The sequence below is a fragment of the Pan troglodytes genome, chromosome 8 (assembly GCF_028858775.2).
Source record: "Pan troglodytes isolate AG18354 chromosome 8, NHGRI_mPanTro3-v2.0_pri, whole genome shotgun sequence".
NCBI classification, from domain to species: domain Eukaryota; kingdom Metazoa; phylum Chordata; class Mammalia; order Primates; family Hominidae; genus Pan; species Pan troglodytes.
In genome coordinates, this window is record NC_072406.2 from 111,709,555 (window position 1) to 111,734,951 (window position 25,397).

The window sequence follows — 25,397 nt, forward strand, 5'->3', positions numbered from 1 at the left end:
AGCTGCCATTCCAGCCCTGAATTTCCTGAGGATTTCTTTTCATAAAATATAATTTTTTTCTCATATTTAAGCCATTCTTTTTCAGGTCTTAGTTTCTCAAAGTGAAGCTAATCACAACTAATATACTATAATTATTATTTTCCTCATTATTTTGTCAGCCCTGGCCCACAATCCTACTGTCTCACAGATCCCCTCTTTTCGCCATTAGAAGCAGACTAAATGCCATCAATAACAAAGAACTTTGCCTTGGTTCTGATCTCTGTCACCAGTCCATCCATGCCCTTACTATGGTGCACCCACGTCCTCCTGGCCCTGGTGACATGCATGGCAACCCCCTCTGCTTTCTCTCCTTTGTTTTCCCCTCTCTCTGCATTTCCGATTCCAAGTCTTTTTCTGTTTTCCCTGGCTACTGTTTGCAGAATTCTCACACTGGGTGGGACTGAACCACCCTGAAAGCAGAATATTTGGACTAACTAGAAAGGAAGGGGGAGCTTTCCAGGTGGATGAAAAAAATAAGCAAAAGAGAACACAGATGGGGCATAATGTGGGGACTAAGAGGGAAGTCGCTGAAGGTTTCTGTTGAGGGCGGCAGGAGGTGAGATTGAATTGGAAAGCGGGTGAGCCTATTACGGAGGATCTTTAAGGCCTAGTAGAGGAGTTTGGACTTGATTCTGGAAGAAATAGCCACTACGAGTTTCTGAGCAGAGCAGTGACATGAGGCAAGTGATGTTTCCAGAGGAATTCATCTGGCTGCCGGGTGCAAAACAGATTGAAGGCAGGAAGAGCCTGGAGACAGGGAGACCAATATAAATCTTCCACCCAGTAATCAGATGGTCAGACATTGTCAACAGACTTTGAAAGGGGCCTTGTGAAACAGCAAAAGTAAAATGCAATGATTTCAGCTAAGCAGCAGCTGCAGAAGAAGCCTTAAAATCTTTCCCCAGAATTTTTCACATGAAAGTAGCAAGCTTCCAAATAATGAAAATTGGTTCAATCTTTTTGTAAAACAGTCTGACAACTGTGGATCAAGAGCCTTAAGAATGTTCACACCCTTTGACCCGGTAATTCCACTTGTGGGAATGCTAGGGAAATAATCCAAACCAGGGAAAGGAAATAAAATGCATGGAGAACTTAATCACAACAGACTTGATAATAGCAAATAACCAGAAACAATCTCAATGTCAGCAAAAGGGGGGTGTGGTGGCTCACACCTGTAATCCCAGGACTTTGGGAGGCCAAGGTGGGCAGATCACCTGAAGTCAGTAGTTCGAGATCAGCCTGGCCAAGATGGTGAAACCCGGTCTCTGCTAAAAATGCAAACATTAGCCAGGCATGGTGGTGCATGCCTGTAGTCCCAGCTACTTGGGGGGCCGAGGCAGGAGAATTACTTGAACCTGGCAGACAGAGGTTGCAGTGAGTCAAGTTCGCACCACTGCACTCCAGCCTCGGCAACAGAGCAAGACTCAGTCTCAAAAAGAAAAGTTAAAAAAAAAAGAAAGTTCAGCAAAAGGGGAAAGATTAAGCAAACTCTGGATCTCGATTAACTCCATTACCCAGCCATTAACTCAGAGGGGTAAGAAGACCAGACAGATGACGTGAAAAGGTCTCACAACATAACTGGAGAAAAGCAGGTTGCAAAATGCATCTGATGTATTATCACACAACAGACACCCGTGCAGGAACAAGACCAAAAAGTAATATTCTAAATTACTCCCCATTGTTTCATTAGACTGTAGGGACTTTTCTCCTTTTAAAAATTATTTTGATAGGCCAGGTGCAGTGGCTCATGCCTATAATCCCAGCACTTTGGGAGGCTGAGGTGGGTAGGATTGCTTGAGCTCAGGAGTTCGAGAGTAGCCTAGGCAACATAGAGAAACCCTGACTCTAGAAAAAATACAAAAATTAGCTGGGCCTGGTGGCACACACCTGTAGTCCCAGCTACTTGGGAGGCTGAGATGTGAGGATCATTTGAGGTTGAGAGTTCGAGGCTACAGTGAGCTGTGATCGCACCACTTCACTCCAGCCTGGGCGAAAGATTGAGACTCCATCCCAAAAAAAAAAAATTTTTTTTCCTCCAGGCCACAGATCGCTTGAGGTCAGGAGTTCAAGACCAGCCTGGGCAATATGATGAAACCCCATTTCTATCCAATATACAAAAAAATTAGGCATGGTGGCATACACCTGTAGTCCCAGCTACTCAGGAGGCTGAGGCAGGAGGATCGCTTGAACCCGGCAGATGGAGGTTGGAGTGAGTCGAGATCACACCACTGCTCTGCTGCCTGGACAACAGAGTGAGACTCTGTCTCAAAAAAAAAAATTTTTTTTTCTCCAATATACTTTACATTACATGTATACTTGCAATTATAGGGAATGTCAAGGAGAATTCTTACTTTTCATTCTATTCACTCTGAATTATTTTACATTTATAAGAATGTATTAAACATGCACTACTTGTATATTTTAAAAAGTAAATAATTTTTCAATGACAAAATATACTAATAAGACCAGGCATAGTGGCTCACACTTGTAATCCCAGCAGTTTGGGAAGCCAAGGTGAGAGGATCACTGGAGCCAAGGAGTTTAAGACCAGCCTGGGCAACATGACAAAACCTTATCCCTGTAAAAAATAAAAAAGAATAGCCAGTTGTGGTGGCACATGCCTATAGTCCCAGCTACTCAGGAAGCTGAGGCAGGAGGATTGACTGAGCCCAAGAGGCCAAGGCTGTAGTGAGCCACGATTGCACCATTGCACTCCAGCCTGGGCAAGAGAGCAAGACCCTATCTCAAAAAAAAAAAAATGAGAATAAATGTAGGAAACCATGAGACATGCTCATGCCATCACCAGCACAGGTACTTACTATTTATCTTCTCGATGATGAGGTTTAAAAGAAAAAGATTTAGGCTTTGGAGCTTGTTGGGAGAGGGCTGAGTTTAATCCCACCTTAGCTGGATGACCATGGCAAGATTATCTTTGAAGTAGGGAATGATCACACATCCCTCGCATAATTTGGGGGAAATCAAGTGAGAGGATGATGAAAATCTCTTAACACAGTGTTCTGCACTTAAAAGACACACAGCAAACAGGGGCTGTAAATACGGAGAGCTATTATTTTCTCAATTCTGTTTTCTGCCTCTTGCGGTGGATAGCTGTGAGCTTCTGGAGCTGACTGTCCGAGGACAGAGGCAGAACCCTGAGCAGTGTTCTTGGCCTCAGCCACTTCATGCCGTTGCTGCAGCCACCAAGACTTTTCCCCACCGTGAACCCACTGGGCAATTCCTGCTCCTTAATCTGGCCTAGCAGTGCAGGTCCCTTTGCCAAGACCACACCTTGACTGTGGTGTACAAATGAACTGAGCGTAGAAGACAAAGTTTGTTTTCAAAAGGAAGTTTTATTCTCCACATACTCAACTAGCATGTATTTAAGAATAGTTTTATGTTTTAGACATTTAAGTTTGAACATAAAGTGGCCTTTGTTTTCTTAACTCATTTTGTTTTACCTCCCTTGACCCCAGTTTTTATGCAAGTCCCAGTTTACAACCCTGCTCAAAGCTGTATAAGTCCCTTTGAAGGACAGTATATGATTCTAAAAGGTCATTGAGATGAGAAAAGAGATGAGGATAGCTAGAAGACCACCTAGAGCAAAGCAAATTAATGCCAACAATGATTTTGGGGTGTGCTAAATGGCACCACCAATGTTCACAACTTCCTGCTTAATAAAACTTTCACACTCAGCCGGATTTTTCTTTTCTTTTCTTTTCTTTTTTTTTTTTTTTAATGGAGTCTTGCTCTGTTGCCCAGGCTGGAGTGCAGTGGTGTGGTCTCAGCTCACTGCAACCTCCGCCTCCTGGGTTCAAGTGATTCTCCTGCCTCAGCCTCCTGAGTAGCTGGGATTACAGGCGTCTGCCACCACACCTGGCTAATTTTTTGTATTTTTAGTAGAGATGGGGTTTCACCATGTTGGCCAGGCTGGTCTCATACTCCTGACCTTGTGATCTGCCCGCCTCCAGCTCCCAAAGTGCTGGGATTACAGGCATGAGCCACCACACCCGGCTCAGTCAGATTTTTTAAGTTTCTCAAAGACTACTCAAGTGGGAACCCATTGAAAACCTTATTAAAGACCAGAGAGATGACATTTATTGGCTCTGCATGGCCTACTCAGCCTGCAGGCTGTTGAGGGATACCTTGTATCAACTCCCTGGTATTCCCAGCATGCTGGGGAATGAGGCTCTGGGAGGGAAGAAAAGTCTTGTCTTTCCCCACCCTGGATTTTACTTTTGAAGCAAGGACATGCCCAGTCTGCAAACAGAAACATGATGTGACGTCTGGACCGCAGATCCAAATGTCAGGGAAGATGAGACTGAGGGTGACCATCAGATGGGCTAACATGGTGGAGCTGGGCCATGTTCTCTTTCCCTTGGGGCTGCTGCCAGCCCCTGTGGCCCCAGCTCTTCCTTACTAACTCATGGTTTCATTCTTTTCAGCCACAGTGATGCTGTGACTTTAGTCAAAGGTAGGGCCCTGGCGTAGGTGCTGTTGTATTCACAGCACCACAGCTGCTAGATGTTTGGTGATAGTTTGATGAATAAATGAATGCCTGTATGCATGAACAAATGAATAAAATTCCTTTCCAGCCAGATAGGGTGGCTCATGCCTGTAATCCCAGCACTTTGGGAGGCTGAGGCAGGCAGATCACTTAAGGTCAGGAGTTCAAGACCAGCCTGGCCAACATGGTAAAACCCCATCTCTACAAAAAATACAAGAAAATAGCCAGGTGTGGTAGTGCATGCCTATAGTCCCAGCTACTCTGGAGGCTGAGGCAAAAAAATCGCTTGAATCCAGGAGGCAGAGGTTGCAGTGAGCTGAGATCGTGCCACTACATTCAAGCCTTGGTGACAAAGAAAGACCCTTTCCCAAAAATAATATATATATTAATATATTATTAATATATAAATATATAATAATAAAATAAATAAAATTCCTTTCGATGAACTCTCACATTCTGACCTGTTTCTCTCTTGACATGTCTTAGCTGCAGCCGGTATATGAAAAAATTATGACTTCTCATTATTATATTTCAAATCATATTTCAAATCATCTTTCCTCATTGCTGACTCTTTTTTTTTTTTTTTTTTTGAGACGGAGTTTTGCTCTTGTTGTCCAGGCTGGAGTGCAGTGGCACGATCTCGGCTCACTGCAAGCTCCGCCTCCAGGGTTCAAGCGATTCTCCTGCCTCAGTCTCCCGAGTAGGTGGGATTACAGGCGCCCGCCACCACGCGCAGCTAATTTTGTGTATTTTTAGTAGAGATGGGGTTTCACCATGTTGACCAGGCTGGTCGTGAACTCCTGACCTCAGGTGATCCACCTGTCTCTGCCTCCCAAAGTGCTGGGATTACAGGCGTGAGCCACCGCACCCAGCCTTGCTGATTTTTAATAGTTATGGCTTTAAAAGAAAAAAACTAGAATATATTTTAATACAAATAAGAAACCTGAATTATAACCATGTGGATCAGAACTGTCCAACAAACTGGAACCTCTGTGCTGACTGTATTGTGGTAAGAAAAAAAGTCTATGTTCTGAAGATAAAGAGAAAGAAAGGAAGGAAGGGATGGAGGAAGGAGAAAAGGCAGGTGAGGAGATAAAAGGATACAGAAAGAAAGGAGAGAGTTTGAGAAAGAAACTGAGTTCTGGTTCTGTGTCTCTGACTTGGCCGCTCATGGCTTCGTAAACTTGAGCCTCACTTTCCCTGTTGTAAATGAGAGGTTGGACGGGATCTGAAGTTCTCAGGCTTTCTGAGTGAATCAGAATCCCTTGGATGCGGAGCTACTAATTGTGCACATTCCTGAGCCCCACCCCTTTTGGACTTTGACCCCGTACTGGGGCCCTGGGAATCTTCATGTTTAATAAGCCTCTTTTTTTCTTTTTCTTTTTTCTTTTCTTTTCTTTTTTTTTTTTTTTTTTTTTGATAACAGGGTCTTGCTCTGTTGCTCAGGCTAGAGTGCAGTGGCATGCATGATCACAGCTCACTGCAGTCTCGAACTCTGGGGCCCAAGTGATCCTCCCACCTCAGCCTCCTGAGTAGCTGGGATGACAGGCATGTGCTACCATGCCTGGCTATTTTTATGTATTTTTGGTATTTTATGTTGCCCAGGCTAGTCTGGAACTCCTCAGCTCAAGTGATGCACTTGTGCCGGCCTCCTAAAGTACTGGGATTACAGACATGAGCCACTGTGCCCAGACAACAAACTTCTTCTTGACCCAGCTGCAGAAGAAGCCAGAGCTCACGCTGAGAACACAGGAGCGGATGGCCCAGAGAGGCTGTGGCTCTGACTCCTCAGGGATGAGACTTTTGATCTGGGAGTTATACCATTTTCCCTAACTCTTGAAATAACAGTAAACCACTTTGGGGGCCATTTTAGCTCTGGTTTAGATGGGAATGACTCATGACTAAGTGCTGAAGGCAAGGGGAATTGTACGTTAGCATCTTAGAAACTAGCGGACTCTCTCAGGGTAGCCTTTGCCTTGGGTTGTTAGAACCTGCTAAATGGAATGGGATTAATCCCTGGCTGTTCCTACCTATATGGAGGTGGATACGACGGTATTTCCTATCATCTGTGGGTGATTGGTGCTTTTTCTAGACGCTTTCCCATGCATGATCTCATCTGAGCCTCAAGGTGTAGGCTATTACCTCGTTTCACAGATGCGGAACCTGAGATGTGGAGGCTTCTTGCCAGAGTATTCGCTGCTCTTTATTGGCAAACACAGGAAAAGAGCGCCGATCTCCTTTTTCCCAGTGTGCCATGTTGCGGATAACTACATATTTCTTAAACTAAGGGACAGAGGAGTTATTAACAATAAGTTTCCAAAACTTCTTACATTTCCAGAGCAATGATAAAGTTCCAGTGAAGACTGAGGTTACTACTCTAATGATATTAATGATAAAAATTATTAGAAGCCCTCGAGGTACAGTCCATGCAATCCAGCCTTATGGTGAGGGAGCACATGCATATATAATATATATTTGCATACATGTGCTTTGGATAAATTATGAAAGAGGATATACAGGGGCAGGTACGGTGGCTCACGCCTGTAATCCCAGCACTTTGGGAGGCCGAGTCGGGCAGATCATGAGGTCAGGAGTTCGAGACCAGCCTGACCAACATAGTTAAACCCCATCTCAAAAAAAATAAAAATATTAGCTGGGCGCAGTGGTGCATGCCTGTAATCCCAGCTACTCGGGAGGCTGAGGCAGGAGAATCACTTGAACCTGGGAAGTGAAGGTTGCAGTGAACCAAGATTGTGCCACTGCACTCCAGCGAAAAAGTGAGACTCCATCTCAAAAAAAAAGAAAAGAAAGAAGATATACAAAATAATAACAGTGATTATACATAGTAGAATTATAGATTTTTATTTTCTTTAGCTTTTTACATGTTGATTATATTCATTATAATTTCTATGTGTCATTATTCCTTTTTTTTTTTTTTTTTGAGACAGAGCCTTGCTCTGTCACCCAGGCTGGAGTCTGGAGTGCAGTGGCAAAATTGCAGCTCACTGCAACCTCTGCTTCCCAGGTTCAAGCGATTCTCCTGCCTCAGCCTCCCGAGTAGCTGGGACTGCAGCCATGCACCACTATGCCTGGCTAATTTTTGTATTTTTGGTAGAAACAGGGTTTCAGCATGTTGGCCAGGCTGGTCTCAAATCCCTGGCCTCAAGTGATTCACCCACCTTGGCCTCCCAGGAGGATCACAGGTGTGAGCCACCACACCCAGCCTGGATTTGATTCTTTAACCAGCTGAGTAGGTGTTATTTTATTATCCCCATTTAACAAAGGAAGTAACTTCCCTAAGTCACACCACACCTTTTATAAGAGGTGGACTTTGACACAAGCCCACATCTCCCAACTGCTTTGATATTTCTTTCCATTCTGAGACCCCATGTTTGTTAGCTTGTTTGAGTGAATGAGTGAGCTCTGAGCCTTCCCTCAACACACACACACCTCTACAGTCCTGTACTCATGTCCCCTTCCTTGCTATTTCCTCTGTGTGGCCTCTGCCAAGCACAACCCCGAACACTTATGTGGGAAGGAACCCAGGAGGGGGTCTTTACCCAGTACTCAGTCTTTGCAGAGCTGGGAGCAGCCTGCTGCCCCCACAGGGTAAGATGATTTCTTTCACGCTGCATTAGCCTATGAGACAGGCGTTCTGGCATGCTGTTCCAGGAATCCTCATGAAAGGCCTGAAGGGGTAGGGGGAAGCAGGTATTCATTGCAAAGCATGAGGTTGAGCTGCTCTTGCCACCTGGAGGGTGATCTGAGCTCAGCCCACTGCACTGCAACTGGACACCAGGCAGCAACTGGCAGGGAGGTCCTCGAAGAGCTGGTGACACTGATGCTGTGTCATGCTCCTCAGAGGACACGACCCTGCCCTGCCCAGGGATTATAAATGGCTCTCCCGGGTATTGTTGGGTTTCTTTCCTTTCTACAATGAACTAACAGTCTCTGGACCACAGAACTATGGAGTATTTGAGTCATGGGAGGAGAGGAATAGTGTTGGGCAAAGAGACTGGTGGGAAAGAGGGGGACCCGGGCATGTACCCGGGCTGATGGGTGTGCACTGTGGGACCTGGACCTGCCACATGACTCCTCTAGGCCTGCTTCCTTCCTTACCAGATGGCCATGAGCTTCACAATTTTAACGACACCTACCTTGCAGCATTGTTTTAAGGCTTAAATTGGTTTACTTGCTCAACAAATTACTTACTTATTAAGTACCTATTGTGTTCCAGGTCTTGTTCTTGGTGCTGGAGAACAGAAAAAGTCCCAGTCCTCATTTGGGGGAGACGGATGATAAACAAACAGATAAAAAACTTCGGACAGCGGTAAGTGCAATAAGAGAAATAAAGCGGAATGCAAGGGATAGAGCGGTAGGGGAGGCTATTTTAGATAAGGAATTTGGGGGAGATCTCTTTGGGGAGGTGAGACTGAAACCAAGACCAGGAAGAAGTGAGCGAGTGAGCCAGGCCAAGCTCAGTAGCTCACGCCTGTAATCCCAGCACTTTGGGAGACCAAGGCAGGAGGATCACTTAAGTCCAGGAGCTTGAGACCAGCCTGGGCAACATAAGGAGACCTCATTTCTACAAAACCATTTTTAAAAAATTAGCTGGGCATGATGTTTGCACCTGTAGTCCCAGCTACTTGGGAGGCTGAGGTAGGAGGATCACTTGAGCCAGGGCAGTCGAAGCTGCAGTGAGCTGTGATTGCGTCATTGTGCTGCAGCCTAGGTGACAAAGCAACACCCTTTCTCAAAAACATATGTATAGGCCGGGCACGGTGGCTCATGCCTATAATCCCAGCACTTTGGGAGGCCAAGGCAGGTGGATCATGAGGTCAGGAGTTTGAGACCATCCTGACCAACATGGTGAAACCCTGTCTCTACTAAAAATACAAAAATTAGCCAGGTGTGGTGGTGCACACCTATAATCCCAGCTACTCAGGAGGCTGAGGCAGGAGAATTGCTTGAACCCAGCAGGCGGAGGCTGCAGTGAGCCCAGATCAGACCATTGCACTCCAGCCTGGGCGACAGAGCGAGACTCTGTCTCAAAACAAAACAAAACAAAACAAAAAAAATGTATAAATAGGCCAGTTGCAGTGGCTCATGCCTGTAATCTCAGCACTTTGGGAGGCAGGTGGATCACTCGAGGTCAGGAGTTTGAGACCAGCCTGCCCAACATGGCGAAACCCTGTCTCTACAAAAAATGTAAAAATTAGCCGGACATGGTAGTGTGCACCTGTAGTCCCAGCTACTCAGGAGGCTGAGGCATGAGAACTGCTTGAACCCAGGAGATGGAGGTTGCAGTGAGCCAAGATTGTGTCACTGCACTCCAGCCTGGGCAACGGAGCGAGACCCTGTCTCAAAAAATACATCTATCTAAAAGTAAAATAAATAAAAGATAAAGAGAGAGTGAGCCAGGTGGTATCTGGGGAAGAGCGTTCCTTGCAGAGGGAACAGCAAGTGCAGCAGGGTAGGATCACACGAGACAATGGATATGACAGCCCTGGGCTGTCATGTAAACACAAGGACCCTCCAAGCCGGCCACTCCTCACTGGCCTCCTGAACCTCTGACAGCTAGCAAAGAAGTGACCAATTACAGAAACCTAAGTATTACACTTTACATTTCCAAAGGTCCTGGGTCCCCTCCCGTGAGCACCACTCCAGGAACAGGCAGAAAGAGAATGGAAACAACTTTCCTCATGCCTCTATTACAGCACTTACGTCTCATGATCTCTTTACAAATCAGTCTCACCCCTGGGACTGGGCTCCTGCAGGCAGGACTGCTTCTCACTTCTTAGGGACCCTGAGGGGCACTGGCGAGACACACTACCTTTGGAATCCTGTGTTGGAATGCTTGTTCTGTCATGTTCTTGCTGTGCGAGTTCAGGCATGTTTTTTTTTTTTTTTTTTGCCTTTCTGAGCCTGAGCTTCCTCATCTGTAAGATGGGGACATTTTTATAGCTAATTCCCAGAACTGTTTTGAGAATCAACTGGGCCCAGCATATTGTAAGTGCAAAAGTGTAGGTAACTTATTGTCATTGCTCACATTCTGAATGCCTGACAGTAAGTGCTCAAAAAATTTGGTAGAATAGAACTCAAGAGTAAGAAAATCCTCCAGGAAGAATTTCATGTTTAGAGCTGCTGCTATTTCGAGGGGATGTGCTTACCCTGCAAGTACCCAGGGAAGGATATAGTCATCTGTCTGAGAACACCTGTGAGACACGACATTGACTCAAGTTCCTAATCTGATCCCTTGCTCCAGAGCCTGTTTTGATGTCCTGTTCTTAGATAGAAACCTTGTCAAACCATTAACATGATATGAACAGTTACAGTGTCTGATCTTCACTGGAAGCTAAGAAGTAGCATTCACTCCCCACATATCTTTGGCTGTCTTCCTGCTCCCACTAGCCTCCTCTGGAGCCATGTATGGGCCTTTCACTCACCCCACCCTGCCCCTGGCACTGTGTTGTAGCCATCTCTGAGATTTGTGGAAAGCAGTCTTAGAATAAGGTGAGCTAGGCAGAAGATAAAGCAGGAATCTCAGGATTTAGCCTTAAGTTCTCACGTCCTAGAGATGAGACCTGCAAGGACCATCTTGGCAATGTAATTGTGTGGGTTGGAAAAATGGAAAGAAGCAGCTCATCATCCTGGATAAGGGAGGATTTGCGGAAAAGGGAAAGAAGTGCTTGGTGCTTGGATTCTGACAGTAGGCTGATGGCTGGAGGCGGCTGGGCAGTGGAAGTGGATTCCCAGCGGCTGGCAGGAGTATATGGCAGACAGGGCTGAGGAAGGTGTCTCCCCGGGGATAGCCTCCTTGCTTGCTCAGATTCCAAGTGACCGTCAGCATTTTGTTTGCTTTCCTGAGACCCAGCCCTGGCATGAAGAAATAATGGTAACCTTGAGACCCTCAACAAGCTGAATTACTAAACTTTGGTAAATCAATGCCAGGAATTGAGAGTGTTTAGCTCAAGTGGGCAGCAGACCTAGGCCAAAATGGCATTACAAAAACATGGAGGTCACTGTTAACACTGTGCACATGAAGTCAAAGTGGAAGTAAGCTATTAAGATCTTAGTATGAGTCAAAAAGGGCCGGCTGACAGTCCTTGGCTATATGACTGGGAGCAAGTGCCTTAACCTTTCTCAACATCAGTTTTCTCATCTATAAAACAGGAATAATAATTCCTGCCACATCTGACTCATAGGGTTCTCATGAGACTCACATTTGAGCAAATTTAGAGCACATGATATCAAGTGATAGTACATGACTTCCTTTATGTTTCCCGCAGAGAGTGGTTGTGAGGCTCACCTGAGCAGCTACCCGCAATGATCAGCACATAATAGATGTGCAAGAATTATAATTCAATTGTTGCTTGTAAAAATGCTACATGTGAAAATGCAATATAAGTGCACAGAGTATTATAAAGTGTCAATTCTTATTTTCATCTTTTATTCATCTGCTAGCAGATAGGATTAATACACGATCCCACAGTCACCTGTCCAGCCAGGTAAATTTTTCCATCCCTGGTCCCAGGGGACCTCAGTAACTTCTTGCCATCCTCCTTACTCCTCAAGTCAGCCCCACACACGATCTCTTCCTCCTGAAGAACAATGCCTCTTACAGGCACAGGACTCCAGTCCCCTCCAATTTGGTCTTTGAAGCAAGACCTCCCTTTTCTGCTCTCAGGATCAAGCCACCTCTCCTCCATACCTCCGCTTCTTCCTTGAGCCATGACTGCCAGACGGAATGCCCTTGTCTCACCTCTCTTCTTTTTTCAGGCTCAACTCTTCTTCAAAATTCATACCCCTCCTTCCTCTGGGAGCTTCCTCTGATTTACCCCACCCCACAGATCACTCAGCTAGTGTGGGCTCGGTTTGTGTTGTACAATTTGGCTTTTGCTGACACTTGATTTTCTAAACGTTCTTTCAGCCCTGTGGCAGGGACTGCATCTTCTTCTGTCTTCACCTGTGCCTAGTGGAATATACTGTTTAAAGGAGGCAATCCAGGGAGAATATTCCTTGACCCAGTGTCCCTCACCTTATTGTTTGCCTTCCTAGGCCCCTCTCTAGCAGCAGAAGCTCCCCAAGGAGCAGTGCCACCCTTCAATGAAAAATCTTGCTTTAGATGTCAGTGGGGGTCCCTACCTCCCACCATACCCAGGGAAAGCTTTCAGTTAGTGCCTGCAGGGGACTAATTCTTCATGACTCATGGCTTTTCTATTCAGGTATAATTGCTCTTGTTCTCCAATTTGGCAGGGGCCTTGCAGCCAAAAGAAATCTGTGCAGGGAGTAAATCAGAGCATTGGGTCAGTTATCTTTGCAATGAACTGGGGTTTTTCTTCTAGTTTCTTTTTCTTTTTCTGTCTTTCTTTCTTCCTCTTCTTTTTTTTTTTGAGACAGAGTCTTGCTCTGTCACCCAGCCTGGAGTGCAGTGGCGCAATCTCAGCTCACTGCAACCTCTGCCTCCTGGGTTCAAGCGATTCTCCTGCCTCGGCCTCCCGAGTAGCTGGGATTACAGGTGTGTGCCACCACGCCCGGATAATTTTTGTATTTTTAGTAGGGAGAGGGTTTCACCACATTGGTCAGGCTGGTCTCGAACTCCCCACTTCAGGTGATCCGCCCGCCTCGGCCTCCCAAAGCGCTGGGATTACAGGTGTGAGCCACCACGTGCCCAGCCTAGTTTATTTTTCTTTTCTTTTCTTTCTTTTTTTTTTTTTTTGAGATGGAGTCTTGCTCTGTGCCCTAGCTGGAGTGTGGCAGTGTGATCTTGGCTCACTGCAACCTCCGCCTCCGAGGTTCAAGCAATTCTCTGCCTCAGCATCCTCAGTAGCTGGGATTACAGGCACCCGCCACTATGCCCAGCTACTTTTTTTGCATTTTTAGTAGAGACAGGATTTCACCATCTTGGCCAAGCTTGTCTTGAACTCCTGACCTTGTGATCCACCTGCCTCGGCCTCCCAAAATGCTGGGATTACAGGCGTGAGCCACCGCGCCTGGCCTAGTTTATTTTTCTATGTATGCCTATAGACAGATGCCCAGGCTGTGTCCCCACCCCCACCATGGTGTGGTTCTAGGCATGCCCTGGGAGGACCAGAATCTAAGACGTCTGAGCTGATGTCACTGGTGGGGAAATGCTTAGAAAGAAAGAGCAATCCTGAGTTTGCTTCAAGGTACAGATTTGCTCCCACATTTCTCTTCCATTTTCCTTTGGTTTCTGTTCCCTCTGCATTTATGTGCATGCTCAGCAGTGGACATATAAGATAAAGAAGATCCTGTCTGTCCTGAGAGTCTCACAGTCTGGCAGAACTTCCTACCCCACTAGTGGGAAGCCTCTTAGAGGGTCCCTGGATTCCTGCTCTTCTCTATTGTGCTCCTAAATTTTGAGGTTAAAGATCATTTTAAGAATCTTATGGATTCTCTACCCTTGCTCCAAAGGCAGACATATTCAATATTTTGCATAAAACTCCGAGGGGTTTATAGACCCGGTAAAGCCCATCCACAAAATCCACAACCTCCATTAAAAAAAAAAAGTCAACAAGGATGAGAAAGGGGAAGAAACTTAGAATGGAATACAAATAGAAACAAATGCATCCTTTTGTAGCCCATGAACATGATGATTTATTTGGGTTTTCACACACATGTGAGATGTGCCTCCTTCAAACCTTAAGACATCAGCATGTTACCTGACGTGAAAAAAAAGAAATGAACTTAACTCATTTTAAATAACTCTATTTTAAACAAATAATATTGCGATGCTGAAGGGAGGATAAAAACCGAATAAACAAGCCCAACAAATATTTAATTCTAGTTAGAAGGAGTTTTTTCTGTAGTGATGTGGGTGAGCAATTCTGAAATACCTTTTGTGTGCTGTAGAGTTGCGCAAATGAGTAAATGTACTGAGGATATTGGAAGCTAGTTCTTGCTGTTGGAGAGGAGAGTTATAAATATGGAGAAAGGGAGGACTAAAATGAATTTTGTGGTGTTGAGTTGGAACTGGAGGTATCTATATGAATCCATGATTTTGTGTGTGTGTGTCTGTGTGTACAGATGTAGAAATTAAGATAAAATATGTATATTTCTTAGCTCTGTGGGCTAAAGGGCCTAGAAGTAGACACTACAGTAGCATTGAGTATACCTGGCACTTGGATCTTGGTTTCTAAATACCATTTTGTACTAAAAAAAAAAAACAAAAAAAAAACTAGGGCTCCTTGGAGAAATGACTAATTCTAGGACTGAGAGGGGGAAAGTACAAGATAAGCTTAGAATATCGTGTTGTGCCAGAAAGCAAGGAAGTGCTTTTTAAAAAATGGAGATATAGAAAAAGAACACAGGAATCAGAAGGGACCCCCATTGGCCAAATCTGGGACTATTCGAACATCAGAATAAATAATGGTAATTATTTATTATCATCACAGTGGTATTACAGCACAATATTACAGTGGTAATATCACTATAGAATAGCCATAGAATAAAATAATCTATGAGCTCATATGAATATAAATAAATAAAAGAGAAGGGATAGCTCTCTCTTATAGCAGAAATGATAGCATCAGAATATCATCTTTGTGCAACCATGATTTAGACAAGAATTATCAATGGATGCTAAAACTAGTGGATAGAAGTTTGATAAAGAAGAGGATATGTACATAGATTCAGAGCACCCCCATGAAAATAAGTTATTGATTACAAAGGGAAAATTAGTAACTCCATGGTGAGTTCCTCTGATGAACACAACCATAACCATTTAATCACAGTTAACAATACCAATAAAGGGATGCACTGACCTCACTGCCTTGAAAAGGACTCCATATCATTTCTATGGTACACCTGCCAAAACTCTATAACCTTAATCTAATTATGAGGTAGCATCAAACAAACCAAACTGAAGGGCATTCTACATAACAACTGGCCTGTAATCTAAAAACAAACAAAAAAATCAAGTTCATGAAAGATAAGGGAAGGCTGAGAACCTGATCTAGATGAAAGAAGATTAAAGAGATATGAACAGTAAATGCAATGTGTGATCCTGAATTGGATGCTGGATCAGAAAAAAACCAGCTATGAAGGACATTATTGGAGCAATTGGTGAAATTTAAATATAAACTATAGCTCAGATAAGCATTTTGTATCAATGTTACAAATTCCCTGATTTCCATAAATGTGTTGGGGTTATGTAAGAGAAAATTCTTTTTTTTTTTTTTTTTTGAGACGGAGTCTCGCTCTGTCGCCAACACTGGATGGAGTGCAGTGGCGCGATCTCAGCTCACTGCAAGATCCACCTCCCGGGTTCACGCCATTCTTCTACCTCAGTCTCGCGAGTAGCTGGGACTACAGGTGCCCGCCACCACGCCCGGCTGATTGTTTTGTATTTTTAGTAGAGATAGGTTTCACCGCGTTAACCAGAATGGTCTCGATCTCCTGACCTCGTGATCCGGCCGCCTAGGCCTCCCAAAGTGCTGGGATTACAGGCGTGAGCCACCACGCCCGGCCGAGAAAATTCTTGTTCTTAGGAAATACTGACATATTTATGGATAAAGGGGGCATAAATAGTTCAGAAAAAATATGTGTATGCACATATATGGATTGATAGAAAGACAATAGATCAAATGGGGCAAAATTATAGCAATTAGTGAATCTGGTAAAGAATATACTGTTTTTGCAACTTTTCTGTAAAAGTGTGAAATTATATAAAAATTAAAAAGTAGATAAAAAGAGTATTTGCTCTAAGCTGGAGCTCTTTTTTTTGGAGACAGAGTCTCGCTCTGTCATGCAGTGGTGGCATGGTGTGCAGTGGTGCGACCTTGGCTTAATGCAATCTCCTGGGGTCAAGAGATTCTCATGCCTCAGTATCCTGAGTAGCTGGGACTACAGGCATGTGCCACCATGCCCGGCTAATTTTCATATTTTAGTAGAGAAGGGGTTTCACTATGTTGTCCAGGCTGGTCTCAAACTTCTGACCTCAGGTGATCCGCCCACCTCAGCCTCACAAAGTGCTGGGATTACAGGCACAATCCTACCATGCCCAGCTAAGCTGGAACTCTTTTTTTTTTTTTTTTTTTGAGATGGAGTCTCGCTCTGTCGCCCAGGCTGGAGTGCAGTGGCTCGATCTCTGCTGACTGCAAGCTCTGCCTCCCAGGTTCACGCCATTCTCCTGCCTCAGCCTCCCGAGTAGCTGGGACTACAGGCGCCCACCACCACGCCCGGCTAATTTTTTTTTTTTTTGTATTTTTAGTAGAGACGGGGTTTCACCATGTTAGCCAGGATGGTCTCGATCTCCTGACCTCGTGATCTGCCCGCCTCGGCCTCCCAAAATGCTGGGATTACAGGTGAGAGCCACTGCACCTGGCTGCTAAGCTGGAACTCTTATACATTGCTGGAGGGAATTCAAATTGCTACGACCTCTTTGGAACTTTGGTAATGTCTTCCAAGGCTAAACACATATATCCCTGTCACCCAGCAAGTTTGCTTTCATATTTAACCAATGGAAAAGAGTGCTTCTTTCCGCTAAAGGACAGGTACAAGAATGTTTATAGCAGTAAAAACTGGAAATAGTGAAACACTGGAAGCAACCTGTGATGGTTAATTTTATGTATACTTGGCTAGGCAATGGTGCCTAGTTGTTTGGTCAAATATTAGTCTGGATGTTATTGTGAAATATTTTATAGAGGTGATTAACATTTACAATCAACTAACTTTAGGTAAAAGGAATTATCCATAATGGCCTCATCCAATCTGTTGAAGGCCTTAAAAGCAAAAACTGAGGTTTCCCAGAGAAGAAGGAATTCTGCCTTAAGACTATGACATAGAAACTCTGCCTGAGTTTCCAGCCTCCTGCTCTACAGAACAGCAGGACTTTTGGACTTGCCAGCCCCCACAACCATGTGAGTCAATTTCTTAAAAAAAAAAAAAAAAATCCCTCCTCTTTCTCTCTCATACATGCATATAATTGGTTATATATAACATATATAATTGGTTCTGTTTCTCTGGAGAACCATGACAAATATACAACCCAAATATGTTTGGGTTGTGTATTAGTCAATGAGAGAATGCATACATAAAATGCATAAATACTCAAACTACACAGCAATGGAAAAGAACAAATTGCTATATTCACACACATAGATGAATCTTACAGACATAATGTTGAGCCAGACACAAAAGAATATATACTGTATGAATTAATGTTTACAAAGTTCAGGAACAAGCAAGACTAAGCTATAATGACAGAAATCAGAATATTGGTTACCTTTGAGGGATGATATTAACTATGAGGGGACACAAAGGAGTCTTCTGTGGTTTTGGAACTGTTGTGTGTCAGCGTGGTAGTTACGCAAGAGCAAATATATGTCAAATTTCATCCAGCTGTGCATTTTATGTGTGTTGTTTTTTGAAGAGGTTAAAAAAGAGTACTTACTTTAAATGCTAACTTTCTCCATCCCCTCTATGGCTAAGCTGTAACCTCTATACTGTATATTTCTATATCCATATTGCAGATCCTGAAAATCTACTCAGGCCCCAAATACATGTTCATAATTAAATTTCTTATTCCTATCCAAAAAACTGGTTTTCCTTTTAAAATTTGCAAGCCATCCAAGAATCCTCCTTCTCTGTAACCCCGAGTACATCTGATGGCCAAGTGCAGTTGATCAACTTCCTAAATATCCCTCCACTTTGTCTCTTCCTCTCCTTCCCATCACTGCCTTTGTTTAGGCACCATAATTTCTGCTTGAGTTGCATCATCACCTAGGTGACAACAACACCTAAATTAGTGTTTAAATAACTGAGGACTGTAGCTTTGCCCTACTGATGCATAAAACTGACCATCACATAGGCCTAGCCTCTACTCCAGTGCCCCCATCTGCTCAATCTATGTTTGTGAAATGAAATGGCTCATTTCTAACCCCAGTACCATCATGTTCCAGACAAGTCTTGGTGTCTGACCATGGGAAGCAAGTAGTTATCGTGCATCCATTATGTGCAGTGCAGACAGAGGGTGATTCCAGAAATACAAGATTCTGGATTTTAATCTAGAGAGACAAAACAGTCAGATAAGTGCAAGGCAACCTACAGGTAAGTTCCCACATGAATGTCTAAACCATCGTCAGGTGCTTTTCATCTTGTAACAATTTTTCTCAGGTTCATCTTTGTTTAAATGATGACAGTAGCCCCTCTGCTAGAGTCCCTGTCTCTAGCTCAGGCTCTCCCTGTTCCAGGGTCTCCTGTATCTGGGCTGCTGGTTGAATTGTCCTCAGATATTACTTCAGATTTTTACTCAGCAACCACCTGCTCAAGAACCACAAGAGCTCCTCATTAGCTGCCAAGGCAAGTCTAAACTCTTTTGCCTAGCTTTCAGGATCTCCATGCTCTGACCCCTCCCAGGGTGATATGACAGCTGTCTTAATATTTTTGAAGGGCTGTCAGAGACAAGGATTAGTCTGATTCTGTGCTGCCCCAGCAAGCAGAAGGTACTATCACAGGTGGAAATTACAGAAAGATTTAAGTGCCTCGAAGTGTAAACATTTTCCATTCTACTTAGGGTGGCAGAGGTGGTGGTGGCGGTGGTGGCAATAAAGGGAATACTGTGTGTGACTCCAACAGAGCTTGTTCTCCACTTACCAGTCTAAGATTCCAGGAAATAACAAAATACTGCACATCCAGTATGTTGATGTATATATCATTAAGTATTTTTTCTATGTATAATTTTTTTGTAATTTTCAAAAATGAGATCTCACTATAACCAATTTCTTTCACATAACAGAATACAGTGTCTATCTTTCCGCATCATTAAATTTTCTTCCATCATCTCAGTATAAATGGCATGCCACATTTCATTGTATGAATGTTCATTAATATCAATAGCTTATTCAATAAGTCCCCTGTGGCACTTTTTTTTTTTTTTTTTTTTTTGAGACAGTCTTGATCTGTCACCCAGGCTGGAGTGCAGTGGCACCATCTTGGCTCACTACAACCTTCACCTCCTAGGTTCAAGTGATTCTTGTGCCTCAGCCTCCCGAGTAGCTGGGACTACAGGTGCATGCCACCACCCTGGCTAATTTTTGTATTTTTAGTAGAAATGGGGTTTCACTATATTGGCCAGGCTGGTCTCGAACTCCTGGGCTCAAGTGATCTGCCTGCCTTGGCCTCTCAAAGTGCTGGGATTACAGGCTTGAGCCACCATGCCCGGCCCCCTGTGGCACCTTTATAATATCAGAAACATTGCTATGGGTAGGTAGAATCTGAATGATCAAAAGGAGAGTAGATAGGTTGGTGGAGAGAGAAAGTTCAGAGTGGTGAGACAGTCTGGCACCATCTCCTGACAGGCATTGAAGATATCTGGCCTGGAGACCAGGACGCAGGTTACAGGATAGTGGGGCTGAGGCTGGCCCTGAGAACATCTAGAGCTAGGAGGCTTCTTAGAGGTCATCTTGCTTTGCAACCCTCCAGGAGTTCGACTTCACTGTATAGCATCCCTGGCAGGGCTGACCAGCCCCAGCTCCTGTATTTTAGAGCTCGCTGCTGTGCAAGGCTATCCGTGTCATTGCTGCAAAGCTCTGTCTGTTAGAAGGTCAAGTTCTCTGGGTAATGGGATTCGAAGTATTTTCTTTTTATCTGTGCTTTCTAAATTTTATGAAATTAGCATGATTCAACTTTTATTGGCTTTTACGAAAGTATTTTTTAATTCTATTCATCAAAGCCACCTTCTTGTTTACTCTGACCTACACTTATCTTTCCTGTCTCTAAATCTCATTGTTAATTTCTGTATAATCTAGTACATGTCTATATAGTGTCTTGTGTTATTATAAGTTTGTTTCACTCATGTTGGTCTCAGCTCTCCAATGAAGAACATTTTCCTCTGGCCAAATTGTGACTTATTTTCTCATTTTCCCTGACACATAGCACTGTGCAGGAATTGGCCACTTGATGATGGCTTGGTATTGGATTCTCCAGGTGTCACATGAACTACCTGGCTCTCCACAGAGGCTCTGGACCTGGGGATGCCCCCAAACACCCACAGTTCTCCTGGGTCTGCTGAGCCCCTTGGAAATGACCCAGGTATCCAGTCACTGGCATTGCTAATGTTCAACCTGTCACATTATTCTGCCTCTATCTCCCCTTTGACCTCTAGTGACTGGGCCAAGAGACCTGCAGAACCTAGTGTCCTGTCCAGATTCCAAACTAAATGTCCTCCAGTAGCTACAGCACAACTGGAGGCTGGAAGATCACTTTTGTATTCTTTTCTCATTATTTGTGAACAGCATTAGAGCTGAGGTGGTCTCTAGCCGCTACCAATCTTTTAAGAAATTACCCCGCATTCCATTCTTGAAAAATAAGCCTTATTGCCATTGTGCCTACTGTGTGTCAGATACCATGCCAGACAGCTCTGTAAAGCCGACTGCAGAGACTAGGTCCTGACAGCCATCCCTTTGCTCTCTTGCTCAGTCCATACTGGGAGGCAGCTACTCAATTACATTTTTACTAGCAAACCCTCTGAAATGAGCTTTACAATGATATCATCACACTCTTTTTACTCAGCAACCACCGCTTAGCACTATTAATCTCTCCTCTCCACGCTAAATCAGAGGGGCAGCATAGCCTACTTAAATAAAGCTTAGGAGACCCTGCTGGTTTCTCGACAGTTTTTTTTCAAGTGCATTCAGACATGATTCTCCATAGATATTGAAGGGCTGTCAGATGGGAGGAGGACGAGATCTACTCTGTGACCGAATCCTATTGCTTCTACAACCCTAACATGGCTCCCGGCTCCATGCCACAGTCCTGCTTCAGACCACCATGCACTTGCCTGGATTACCACAGCAGCCTCCTAACCAGTTGGCCTGCCTGTCCAGTCTTGCTCCTCTAATCCTTTCTCCAGAGAGCCTAAGTGATCTGTTTACATTGTAAATCTGATCACACCACATCTCTGCTTAAAACTCCATAATGCTTTTGCATGGCCTTCAGGTTAAATCTAAACTCCGTAGCATCGCTTTGAAGACCCAGTGTCTGCTTGGCTCTCAGGCTGCATGTCTTGCCCAGATTGTTTCAGTCCTACCAAACCACTTGCACACCAAATCCCAAATACTTTTTAATTCTCTTACCTCCAGGTCTTTGCCTAGAACATAACCCCTCCCCTCTTCACCAAGTTAGCTCATTTGCCTTCCAGGTGTCACCTCAGATGTCACTTCCTCCAAATGTCTACCCTGGTCACCCAAGGCTACGCTGGGTATCCTTCTGTCTTCTGAGTATCCTAGGTTTATTCTATCTTCTCTCCTGTCATTTTGTCTTGTAATTGCCTGTTTCCATGTATCTTCCTCTCCAGACAGTAAGCTCCTTGAGGGCTGGGATTGTTTTATCTATCATTGTATTTCCAACACCAGTGCTTGCCACAGAGACACTCAATAGTTAATGAATGAATGACAGATGACCTAACAAGGATAGGTGGAAGACTCAGAGGGGTACATTTCTATGTACTGAAGAACTTGCTAATAACTGGTGATATAAAAAAAAAAAAAAAAAAAAAAAGGAACACACTGACCCACCAAGCACAGGGAAAGCCCCATCTCTGAAAAGTCTCCAAGCAGAGCCTAACTGGTCATCAGGCAGGGAGCTTCCTCAGTAGATGGCAGTAGATGTGAGATGCCCTCCACTCATTTCCCATCTGTAGGAAGCCACGCTTAGATTCATTCGTGAGGTCAAAACACTTGGGCTGGGGTCCCACTTCTGCACTGACTGTGAGACTTTGGACTAGTCACAGCCTCTGAGCTTTCTTGCTTGTGAAATAGAAATGACACCTGCACTGCCTACTTCAGAGATTTTGTGAGGTTCAAATGAGATCACACATGCTCAAGTACTCTGTGAAAGCCTTAAAATAAAATGAAATGTATTATTTACCATGTAATCTTCAGGACTTGCAGCTTCACTGAATAATTTGAGTTTCACAACTAAAATGGAAAACCAAGTGCCACACTGTAAAGCACTGCTGCAGGCAGAGCTGCGAATTAGAGCAGAGATCTGCCTCTTCTGTGCTGCACTACCGCCCTAGGGAAGACAGTGGGGATCTGGAGCATCTGATTGGTTGGGATCTGTCAAGGGCTTGTTGTTCTAGCCATCAGGGAGATTGCTTGGGGCCTACCACTGTCTTAAATTGTCACGAAAATCAGCAGAAAACTACAGACATACTCAATAAACCTTTCCTTTGGGTCCCTTGATTTATGCTTAAAGGAAAGTCAAGAACAGTTAACAGCATTTCACTTCCCCTTTAGCAAGACAAACCCAATGAAACCATTTAATTTAAAGGCTTTTTATTAGGAACCAGGGGAATGAGCTGCTTATCCCTCTATAACAGTCTAGAGCAGGTCATCAGGCCCAGGATGGAGAGAGGTTATCAAAGGTGCTGCGGTGTGCTTTGCTGCACGTGCTTAGGGCCTGGAAGGAAAGGTGGTGGCAACAGAGGTTGGCAGGAACTGGTGTTAGTCAAAACACCAAAATCCTGGGGGAGAGCCCCTCTACCTTCCTTCTAACTCCACTTGAGGTGGGAGCATTCCAGGAGACAGAGAATGTGAGCAGGATGCAGCAGTGTCATCTGAACCCCTGGCTTCGTTCAGTGCTACTTCACTTGCCAGCCCTCCACTCTTCTTGCCTTTTAGTGATTAGGTATTTGAAGAACTCATACACAGACCATGCGATGGCTGTGGAGGGGATCTGGTAAATTACTCTAGCCTGCACCCCTCGGAAGTAGGCGGTCACCCCACCTACTTGATATACCGTCCTGAAGGCACTAGCCATGCCTGTGATATGTCCTGTAATGTGTGAGTTCAAAGCCAAGGACTCCTGGGTGTTGAGCAGTGTTTTGCAAACGTCCAGTGGGGTTGTGGCTGCGGCAGCTACAGCTCCTGCGCAAGCTCCAGAGAGGACGTGGGAGCTTGGGTTGTACCGTCTCTGGGGGTTAAAGTGCTCCTGCAGGAATTCATAGGTCATGAAGTGAATGGCTTGGAAAGGAACGTTCATGGTCAGCTGGGTGGTGTAGCTGCGGTAAAAGGCCCCGGCCCCTTCATTTTGCCACACTGCCCGTACACAGTCTGTCACCCGGTGGTATGGTGAGTTGTACATCTGCATCCTCTGCTTGACCACTAGTAGTGCCATCAACGAGGAAGGAAATGGTGACAGCAGCCAACCGGTGATGGAGAGTATCCAGATGCAGAGCCCCAAGTCAGCAGATCAGCCAATGGAATAGAGAGAGAAAAAAGTATGAGTGAGCTGCTGGCTAACCTGAGAAGTCAGCTTCCCTTTTTTGAGGGGAAGGAGTAGGCAGAGGGTTGGTAACGAGTCAAAAAACAATAAACCCACTTCCATCAGGACTTCTGTAAAGCCAGCCAGTTCGCACACAGGACATATCTACAGTTTGGGAGCTTCAGAGAGTCTTCTTGAACTAAGTACCTATCTCTGATCTTACCCTCTAACAATTCCCAACAAGAAATGACTCCATGATAGTGATCATCACGAACACAGGCCCCTAACAATCCCAATCCTCACATACAAAGAGCACCTAACTTTTAAAATGTGAGATGGTGATCCTCCTAGAGGGCAGGAGACAGAAGTTCTACCAAAGAAAAGATTCTTAGCCAAAAAGAGTTGGCTTTAGTCTTCAAACACCTCCCACTCCCTCAAGTAGATAACATGGTGTGAGCTCTGTGGAGCTTCAGCTTAGCTTTGGCTCTTTCCACCCCATGGCCTTGTCCAGACAGAAAATGAACGTGGCAACAATGCTATCCCTTCATATTTGCTCATCCTCACATGGAGAATGTTTTTGGAGAATTTTCCTCCGACTGAAAAGCCAAGATCCCAGCAGAAATGCAAGGACTGAGTTCTACGATTTAACCTTTCATTCCTATCCCAACTAGCTTCATTCCAATAAGAAAGGCAATATATTTAAGTGTCAATTCCTGCAAATCATAAGGGGGAAAAAAAAAAGTCAGAATCCATCTTCACCTCTTTGAAGAAAAATGAATCTGCTAAACTTTCAGGACAGATCAAATCTACGACAAAGGAGACTCCCAGGAAAGCCCAAAAACAGGCCACATGGAGACATCTTTTTCTAGGGAAGCCCCAGGGATTAGTAAAATCCCAGTGAATCTGCTTCCTGTCCAAGAGGGTGCCTCGTTAAGTACCAAAAACATGGAGGGAGCACCCTCTAGTGGTAAAACAAGGCAACAGAATTTCCCACCAAAACTGATGTGCTTTCTTCTGCAAACTGGAAAGAAATACAGGTGCAGCTGCCCACAGAGTGATAGGTTGAGGAATCATTACCTTCCGCAGGGTTCATGGCTGCATCATGAAGTAATGTTGCCACACACCCGGCCGCACCTGCAAACAAGAAAACAACTGCCACATGTAAGGCCAAGAGAGCTGACCAACTCATTGAGGTCCCCCAGTGAAGGGGAGTGGCTGTGCTACACTACAGCAGGGAAAAGTAACGTTAAGAGCTAGTCCAAAAGATGGGGACCCACTGCTCCTAAACTCCTGTTTAAGAAGGTAAAGTATCTGTTCCCACCAACTTTGTAAGGTCACTAATGTATTCCACATCCATGATAGGAAGGCCAGCTCAAGTCTTATCAATAAAGATCATTCTGAGAATAAATGCAGCTCACACCCCAGACAGGAAGCAGATACACTGCTGCCTAGGGATGCCAGCACATCACCTGCCACCAGTGGAGGGAGATACGGGGGCCAGGTGGTCAGATCTCACAGAACCTCACCACAGAATCCCACCTCTGTCCTGCCGCAGAACCCATTTGCAGAGCCTAACATTTGTCTACAAAGATCTTTCGTTCAGGTCCTGAACTACTCTACCCCTCAT

General features: G+C 44.6%; 1 protein-coding gene and 1 non-coding gene across 12 annotated transcripts in view; one reads left to right on the forward strand and one right to left on the reverse strand.

The window, feature by feature from the left end:
- Positions 1-14,132: 14,132 nt before the first annotated feature.
- On the forward strand, positions 14,133-14,237 carry LOC112204704 (small nucleolar RNA U13). Its single transcript, XR_002938371.1, has one exon. It is a non-coding gene; the product is annotated as a small nucleolar RNA U13 (small nucleolar RNA).
- An 8,588-nt stretch (positions 14,238-22,825) lies between these two features.
- Positions 22,826-25,397, reverse strand: part of SLC25A28 (solute carrier family 25 member 28) — a 48,646-nt gene continuing 46,074 nt past the window's right edge. For all 11 annotated transcript variants that reach the window (XM_016919101.4, XM_016919097.4, XM_054659856.2 and 8 more), the window contains 2 exons: positions 24,848-24,904; positions 22,826-23,670 (listed from right to left, as the gene is read on the reverse strand). In XM_016919101.4, the coding sequence (XP_016774590.4) occupies positions 23,153-23,670; positions 24,848-24,904 (575 nt within the window). In that variant the 3' untranslated portion in view covers positions 22,826-23,152. The remainder of the gene's footprint in view (positions 23,671-24,847; positions 24,905-25,397) is intronic.